Source organism: Plecotus auritus, assembly GCF_963455305.1.
Source record: "Plecotus auritus genome assembly, chromosome: 10".
Lineage (NCBI taxonomy): Eukaryota > Metazoa > Chordata > Mammalia > Chiroptera > Vespertilionidae > Plecotus > Plecotus auritus.
In genome coordinates, this window is record NC_137785.1 from 5186188 (window position 1) to 5195382 (window position 9195).

The window sequence follows — 9195 nt, forward strand, 5'->3', positions numbered from 1 at the left end:
GGTAAAGGGACGGTTTGGGGACTGGTGAGAATAGAGTGGGGGCTGATGGGGGTGGCTTGGTGACGGCAGCTTCCAAGGAAAAATTTGTTCTGGATTTAACAGCGACAGACACTAAAAGAAGATCCATCAATTGTAGAATCTAGGTCACTGGCAGATCCAGGTGCAGATACAGCCTTGGGTTGTTTCCAGTTTGATTTTTTTGTTGGCAGTGATCCTTTCGAGGACGATCCTTTTGGGGAAATGGATCTGTTTGAAGGTGATCATTTCAAAGATCGGACAGCTCTCTCAGGCAATCTCCTCATGACCCTGTGGCCATGTGTGGTGTTGAGCCTTTCATGCAGCCGGCATCAGCAGTGACCCTTTGGTGGAAACCCTGAGGCACCATGATCCTATCGCTCCAGGTGCAACCGATGTTGGTGCAGCTAGTGATTGGCCCACAGACCCGTTCACCAATATTAACAATGGTGGGAACGATTCCTATTGGAAATGCATGCATGACCTCCAAACTGACTGATGTACATGTATAAAGCAAGTAAATCTGAATCGATTTAAAACTTGTCTGGAAAATTTTTAAAAAGCTACTTAAAACAAACGTTACGTAGTACTTAAATAAAATGATGTCAACAATTCAAAATTACTTTTTATTGAGATATTACGACTTTTGCTCAAGATAGCAGAGGAAATAAAGGAAGTACTGAAATCCCCCCATGACCACAGTGAAATCACAACGAAACTACAGAGCAACCAGCGCTGAGACCCAGCATTGGAATCCAGGTGAACAGCAGGTCCCAGGTAAGGACACAAAGAAGAAGCCGCATGGAGATCTAGGAGGGCGGAGATGTGCAATGGGCTGGACCACGTGGAGCAGGTGTCTGGATTTTTTACTTTTTACTTAGTTCTTCTTGGTTTAAAAATAATCCCACAGCCCAGTAAGTGAGGCTCAGTGGTTGAACATCAACCTATGAGTCAGGAGGTCACTGGTTCAAATCCCAGTCAGGGCACATGCCTGCGTGGCGGGCTCCATCCTCCAAAGGGGCAGTGCAGGAGGCAGCTGATGTTTTTTTCCTCCTCAGTGTTTCTATTGTCTATCCCTCTCCTTTCGTCTCTCTCTAACATCAATAAAAACATAGTTAAAAAAGTAAAAATAAAATAAAATAAAAAACAATCCCATGGTTATGAAGATACCATATTTTTTTGTTTTTGGGGATGGATGTGGCCCAGCATGAAGGGGTGTATAGATGTGAATCCAAACCAGCCATGTGGGACGGACCCTCACATCACAGGGTGAGAACAGGAGGGCCGTGAAGGAGAGTCACCGAGGACAGGGGGGGAGGGAGAGCACCCCGGGCGGATGGAGGAGGCGTCCTCTACAGGGACATGGCCCACGTTCTCCTGCACCCAAACCTCGCCTACCACGTCTTCACCCCTGTACGTTCTCAGCAGACAGTGTCCCCAATTATGGTCCACATTCTCTTTCAGCACCTCCTGGGCTCATCAGATGGGCTCCAAGGCTCCCCCAGTCTGAACGGTGCATTGTTGCCTCTGGGTTCACATCCTGGTTGCATCCTGGATCCCTGTGGTGTCATTTCGAGCCTGAAATAGCAGCACCCCGAGCACCACCAGGACCAAGCCAGCCACGCCCATCCGGATGAGATTCTCCACTGTGTAGTCTTGGGGATGGGAAAATAGGAGTGGTAGGTAAAAAAGTCTCAGAGGTCAGGGCAGACCCAAATCTCCGGGATTCTAGCGTCTTCCCTGGGCTCCCACCTCCCCGTGACATCAGCGTCCCAGTGACATCTGAACTCAGCACCTATTCTGAGATTCCTTGTCAGAGCTGTGCCCCAGAACTGAGGATGAGAGAAGATATGATCAAAATTCAGAAATAACTAAGAGCTGTGTGTTCTGTGGTTCAGCCTGAGACTCAAGACCCCATGAGCTTATTCCCCTAAACCTGACAGATCCCACGTTCTCAATAGCTGGGGACCAGGGTCCATGGAGGAGGGTGTGGTGTCAGGGGCTCCTGAATCTCAGGAGCATGAAGGGGTGAAAGTCTGGGCTGGGTCTCCTTCATCCCACCCCACCCAGGTCCCTCCTCTCTGAGGTCTGCATTTTTATCCTCACCTGGCATTGTTCATCTATTGATTCTTCTATTAACTCATTTATTTATTTATTAAATATATTTTTATAGATTTCAGGGAGGAAGGGAGAGGGAGATAGAAACATCAATGATGAGAGAGAATCATTGATTGGCTGCCTCCTGCACACCCCCTACTGGTGACTGAGCCTGCAACCCGGGCATGTGCCCTTGGCTAAAATGGAACCTGGGACCCTTCAGTCCTGGGACCCTAGTACTCTATCCACTGAGCCAAACCAGCTAGGATTTAACTCATTTGTTATACAATTATACAAATGAATACCTACAGTGGTAGATTATTTACCCAATGAAAAATGTGGGGATATGGATGCTAATGGTGTGAGTTTTTTTTCAATCTCAAAGTACAACAAAGGTCATAACCTAGGAAGTCCACACTTCTGGCTCAAACTTTAAGTCACAGAGAAAAATTCTGTTAATTACAATAATTAGTGATTACCCAAAGTAGGAAATCATGTCACTCTCTTCCTCTATTTTGATATAAAACCCACGATTTAAAGAAATTTATTGACCCCCCCTCCTCGTTACAGTGATCCATGCAATAACTCTCAATGTCAGCTCCACAATTCAGAAAATGCACAGGGATGAGCAGCGTCCCTCAGTTGGGTTAATATCCAAATGGGTGACACCAAGAAGCCTTTGTAATGTGTGTCATGTGGTTAAAGGTCAGAGAAAAGATAATTATGGGGGGATGTGCATCTGTCAGGAAAAGAGAGCATTCTTAGTAAACCCCAATGAGACAGAAGAACGGATTGGAACAAAGCGGCCATAGTGCTTTCAATATAAAATGCAAATTTGTAAGTGGATTTGCCTTGACATAACGTTGGGTGTGAATTAAGCTGTTTTCTGGAGGGGAAGCTGTGGCCCATTTTGGTCTGTCATTCCATCCTATGGATGTGGAGGGAGAAAAATAGGTGTGCCATGGGGGATAAAGAAGTGACATTTCCTTTGGCTGTTGAGTATTATAACTTTATATCAGAGGGATCAACTGAAAAACAGTCCACTGGGAGAGAATCTTTAGGAGGCTAACAGGTCATGATATAAGTATGTCCAAACAATAGCTTTCCTCAGTGTACTTACTACCATTTAGAAAATCTACCGGAATCAAACCGCTTACTCACCAATTACAATGTTAGAGGTGCAATTCTCTAAGTGGGCTGTGCATTTACTCAATTTTACAAATAGCTGTCAAAGTGCTTCTGAAGCGCATTCATAAAGCTCATTTGAAAATGTGCGTGATAAGACTTTATATAAACAAGAAGTTGTTCTCCATAATAAAGATCTGAATTTAATCTACTCCCAATGAAAATAGGAATAGAATATTAATCTTTCGATCTGGACTCCATATAATGTAAGCTAAATTGTGAGCTTATAGACTGAAGTATGACCTGAAGGTTCTCTAAAAGGAGCCATAATAGACCTGTGTGCACAGAAACCCTGAGCAGAGGTGAAGGCACAGAGTCTGAGCAGGAGGCCTCAGGTCCCCAGGAGGCCGGCAGGGTCCCTCCTCATTCTCAGGTGAGCACTTGGGGCCTGGAGGCCTCCAGGTGAGCACAGGGGGCCGTGCAGTGTGGTGCCCAAAGGCAGGATGCTTCTCTCTACAGGGGAGTGTCCAGTGGGGGCTGGGACTACAGGGACCCAGATTCTGAGATGAAGACATCAGGAGGTGAGTGGTGGTGGGGGTGGGGTCTGTGTTCTCTGCTCAGTCTAATCACATTCCTGCTCATTTCACTCACATCTCACTCACCCTCCCTACCCTTCATCTCTGCTGAGGTTCAGAATTGGGTTCAAGAGTGTGAGTGCCGGTCTGTCTCTACTCTCTCATGGGCTGGACCCTGCTCTATGGAACCTCCTCCCCCTCCTTGTTTATTACTGTCACCCACACTCCTAGGGACAGGGTCCTGAGATGACTGAGCACAGAAAGCATGGGGCCAGGGCTCCTCACCTGAGACCAGTAGCTCCAGGGGGTCACTGGGGTGTGACCACACCTGGGAGCTGTTCCTGTAGCAGCCATAGCATCTGAATGTCCCCCTGTGGCTGGCAGTCAAGGGCCCCACAGGGAACAGGGACTGGTACTGCCCACTGGGCTGTTGCTGTGAGTCCAGGGTCCAGGAGAGCCTGTGATCTCCTTCCTTAGTCAGAATGAACCTGTCATATCCCTGCCCTGAGCCACACTGGAGGGTCACGTACCCTCCTGAGGGCACGACAGGGCTGGGCAGGGCTGAGAGGCTGGGTTTCCTGTAGAATCCTAGGAGAGGATGAGGCAGCGTGTTAAATGGGCTCACACCTTCCTCACAGCCCCATGGCAGGGCTGTGAGAGGGAGACACCCTGAGAGCAGACCCTCATCCTGAGAGCAGAGCTTGAAGCTGGAACCCGTGAGTGTCCTGTCACCTGTCACCACCAGCTCCAGGGGGTCACTGCGCTCTGACCAGCCATCAGGGCTGTAATAGTAACAGCCATATCTCCCTGCATCATGCTCTGTTATGTGTGAGATGGAGAAATTGGCCTTGTCCCCGGGCTCCTGTGGCTTCTGTCTTTTCCATAGTGCTATGCTTCCTTCTTTGTCCAGACGGTACTCCTCAGCCCCTGGGGTCCCCTGACAGGTGACGGTCACTGGGCTCCCCCAGGGGATCACAGTGTCTGGCTCAGCCCAGAGGGTGGGCTTGGGTCGGGTCCCTGGAAGAAATCAGAAACTGGGTCACAGGGCATTCCCACCCCTGGTTTCCAGCTCTCCGTCCCAGATGCCCCCATTTGTCAGACAGATCCTGCCCTGCTGCCTGGAGTGTGGCCCTTGTCCCCAGGGAGGAGTGGGACCTGGGACACCTGGGGAGACTCACCTGCCTGCACTGGGGTCCTGAGGCCCACACTCAGCCCTGGAAGAGAGTCCCTGTGAGAGATTTGCCCTGAACCCTGAGCAGCACCCTCCTCCCCAGGAGCCCCATGAGTCCTGGGGTCCAGACAGACCAAGGCTCCCCTCCCCGCTCCCAACTCACCAAGGCACAGCAGGGCCCTGACGGTGGGGGTCATGGTGCCTTCTCCCTGTGGCCTCAGCTGAGCAGATGGAGGAGATCTCTAGGCCTGCAGGATGGACAGACAGACGTACAGGTAGTGGTCACTTGGAGGCCGGTCCTTCCTGTCCGGGGTTTGTCATATCAGCAGCCTGCAGGTGAGGGCACAGCCTCCCTCTAGCAGCCTGATTCTCATTTTCATGGTGAAGCAGGAAGCAGACCCACAGCCTCCTGATATGCCCCTTCCAGTGAGGTGACCCAGGCCACATCCTTCACTGTCAGAGCCTCCCCCACGGGGTCTCCTTCCTCCTCAGCCCATCCATCAGCACCTCCATGGGGTCCTTACCATGGACAGTGCCACCCGGGCCCTGGAGACACTTCAGGAAGACGTAGGTCCCTGTGGCCTGCAGAGCTCAGATCAGCAGGGACACGCTCACCCTCTCCCTGTGCAGCTCAGGGCGCTGTTCCTGTGACAGTGAGCACAGAGGGAAATGCAGGGCAATAAGGGAAGGAAGCAGTTCTCTTGCTCGGGCCCCAGAGTGTGGTTCCCTTCCTCCCCCAGCCCCTGGTCAACTCCCCTTTCTTGTAACAGCATCTATCGCAGCGGCCTGCGAACTTGCGCCTCTGAGTCCCTCCTCCCCTCAGTGCCTTGTTCCTCAGGAAGATCTCTCCTCTTGGCCCGGGTCCCCGTTGTCACAGTCAGTGACTATAAGTGTGTTCTTGCTCTGATTTGGGGAACAAAACGGATTATTTATTTTTTAATTTTAAAAATATATTTTTATTAATTTCAGAGATGATGGGGAGGGAGAGTGAGAGACAGAAACATCAATGATGAGAGAGATTCACTGACCGGCTGCCTCCTGCATGCCCCACATGGGGGATGGAGCCCACAACCTAAGCATGTGCCCTGACTGAGATTGGAACCTAGACCTTCTGGTTCATACGCAGATCGATGCACGACCCCTGGGCCATGCTGGCTGTGATGATTCTTATTTAAATAGCCCTCCATTGTCCATTAGGTGTGTGACCTTCACCCTCGACGTACAACCTCTTGAGTCTCAGTTTCCTCTCATGCAGCAGGTTGTCAAAAACCCAATTCCTTAGAGTGGTTGTGGGGTCAGTGCCATGGGGACCTGGCCGGAGCCAGACTGGTTTATTTCCACCTGACTAAGCCTGTGAGGTGAGCCCTGAGCGGGGTTGTTCAGAACTCCGCAAGAACTGGATGATTGCTGTACCCAGGTACAGATCCCCATCTGCTCCTGATGCTGAGAAAGGCTATGCACACTGTTTCTGAAACATGTGGCCATCCTCAATGCCCAAAAAGGGAAGTGGAAGTTCCCCAAAAGTAGAGGGAAGCAGAATAGACAATGAGGGCCAACCTTGAGGGGCTACTGTGCCTGGGTGCAGCCAGAAGTCATCAGCGTGGAGTTTCCCACCTCTGTGTGGACAAGACAGGAACCTAGGGGGCCGCACACAGGGAGGGGATCTGGACTCAGGGTGAAAGTTGGAGCAGGGTTGCCCCTTCCACGTGCTTTGGATATGGGCACTGGGGTCTCTCTGCTCACGGACACAGCCCATGGTCAGCACTGAGCCAAGTCCCCTTGTGTGGGTGAAACGGACTCAATCCATTCTAACCGGGCATGGGCGTCTGTCTTGGTGCGAGTGTGAGGCTCACCTTTGCGTGGGCCCTGCTGGACACATCACAGTCAGATGCTAACTTAGGGAGAGAGGATACCATGGGCCATGGCTGATCCCACTCTCCACCTCTTTGCGTCCTGATCATCAGGACAGCCCTGGGAGGGACTCTCTGTGGAGAAGCAGGCGTGTGGGAGGGGAGCATCCAGTAGGAAAGGACGTGAAAAAGAAATCTCAGGGGTAAGGGGAGGGAAGAGCTTGCTTCCCCTGCACCCTCCCCTTCCTCCCCGCCCCTGCCTACTTGTCCTTCTGTCCCCTCCCCTGCAGGATGGGGGCACCATGGCTGTGCTGGCCCAGCTCTCCCTGACACAGTCATCAAGTGGGACCCCTTCATGTGAAAAATGCTACAGACAGGGTGGTGCGGGCCATCCCTGAGGGTGTTGGCTGCTGCTGCTGCTGCTGCTTTCCTGAACAGATCAGGCCCCCAGATCTGACACTTGGACAGGTTTGGGATTTCGCTGACCCAGAAGGCAAAGGTGTCCTGAGCAAAGGCAATTGTACATCGCTCTGTGCCTTGTGCATGTACCCAGAATGCATTGCAGGTACTCTGAGGATCTTGAACGTGGATGTTCCTCCACCAACAGTTCACCACACCCATAGTCCCTTGCTGGACAGTGGAACCTCTGCTTCGGGGCTCCAGGGGGCTGTAAAATCTGAAGACAAGGGCAAATGTGGTGCCATTTTTTATCGTTTTAAGCCCCATATGTGGATTTCTGACTGTGATAAAGGGAAACCAGCGCCGCTCACCTCGAAGCTGCCTGTGGCTGCCCTTGGAAGCATTTGGGAGCTGTGTGGTATTGCCTCTGGTGCGATGCTCATGGAGATGAGTCTGCAGGTGCCATGTGCTTGGTGAAGGGCACATTGGAGAAAGCCCCTGGGCCCATGTCCTGGCCTCCAGCCTTGTGCCACCTGCTAAGAGGAAAACATGGGTTGTATGCCCTGCAGAAAGCTAAAGAGGATGGCATCTTCCTGGAAACTGATGAAGATATGGATGAGTTTGTGTCTGGATGGGAAGTCTGTGAGATCTTCCTGGAGACAGGTTTAGCTTCTACCTTATATGCCTACCTTTGGGTGTTATGTGACTCCATGGGAAGCTTTCAAAGGACATGTTTGCTTTGGCTTTTCACACAGTAAATCAATCAGAAGTTAATGAAGGGCATTGATCCTCCTCACATTTTTACTCCTGAGATGCTGCCACCACCAGACAGAGCCAGCTTACCAAAGAGCATCATAGGATCCAGTCCTGCTACAGATTTCTCTGCTATTAAGGAGCTAGATGACCTTAACAATGACACTATTGACATAAAGAGGGAAAAGATAATGTGCAAGAGGACTTTAAGGAGGAAGAAGTTACTTTAGTTATTTAAAAAAAATTCTCACCTGAGGACATACTTAGAGAGAGGGGGGAAAGAGGGAGACAGAGAAACATGGATGTGAAAGGGAAGCACTGATCAGTTGCCTTCTGCACGTACCCTGACCAGGGATTGAACCCTCAACCCAGGTGTGAATTCTGATCTGGAATTTAACCAGCACCCTTTCGGTGCACAGGATAATCCTCAACCAACTGTGTACCTCCAACTGAACGAAAGTTGTACTCTTCAACAGAGAACGGCCTGGGTTTTCAGGATGAACTTCAAAGGGCAAATGCTAATCTGCAAATACTACAGGCCCAGAAAAAGCAAGGACAGGGTCTCCTTAATGGGCTGGATGAGCAGGAAGCTCTGCTGCAGGAGCAACTCAGGGAAGTCAGAAGGAAAGGCGCTGAGGAGGCCCAGCTGGTCACATCCCTGGAAGCTGACGGAACTACTCAAGAGTCGCAGATCTGCACTTCTGAGGAAGAGCTGGCCCAACTATAGGGAAGAGTGGAGTGGCCTACAGCAAAGGACAGCAGGATTGGGGGAGTGTGGAGTCAGGCCAGGGCCACCTTGGACCTCCTTAGTGGCTCCCGCATGGTTCACAGCAGGAAATCAGTTCAATGCAAATGTATGAAAAGGAAAGGGATAGAAAGGAAAGCGCTGGAAACCCATAGTAATCAATGAAATTGGTACAGTCACTGCTCATCAGAGAGACACAAAATAAAACACAGTGAGGTCTCATCTCACCTGCCAGAATGGCTATCTCGAACAAATCAACAAAAGACACTTGGTGAGGATGTGGAGAAAAGGGAACCCTGGTCCACTACTGGTGGGAATGCAGACTGGTGAAGCCATTATGGGAAACGGTGTGGAGTTTCCTCAAAGAATTAAAAATGGAATCGCCATTTGGCACAGTGATGCCACACATCGGAATATATCCTAAGAACCCTGAAATAGCAATCAGAAAGAACATACACACTCCCG

At 50.6% G+C, this 9195-nt stretch overlaps 1 protein-coding gene across 1 annotated transcript; it reads right to left on the minus strand.

The window, feature by feature from the left end:
• Positions 1-1352: 1352 nt before the first annotated feature.
• On the minus strand, positions 1353-5180 carry LOC308235311 (leukocyte immunoglobulin-like receptor subfamily A member 5; the record flags this gene model as incomplete). Its single annotated transcript, XM_080644069.1, has 4 exons — positions 1353-1670; positions 4098-4400; positions 4545-4829; positions 5147-5180. The coding sequence occupies 4 exons, from the start codon at positions 5178-5180 to the stop codon at positions 1549-1551; spliced, it is 744 nt and encodes a 247-aa protein (XP_080500195.1). The 3' UTR covers positions 1353-1548.
• Positions 5181-9195: the final 4015 nt, after the last annotated feature.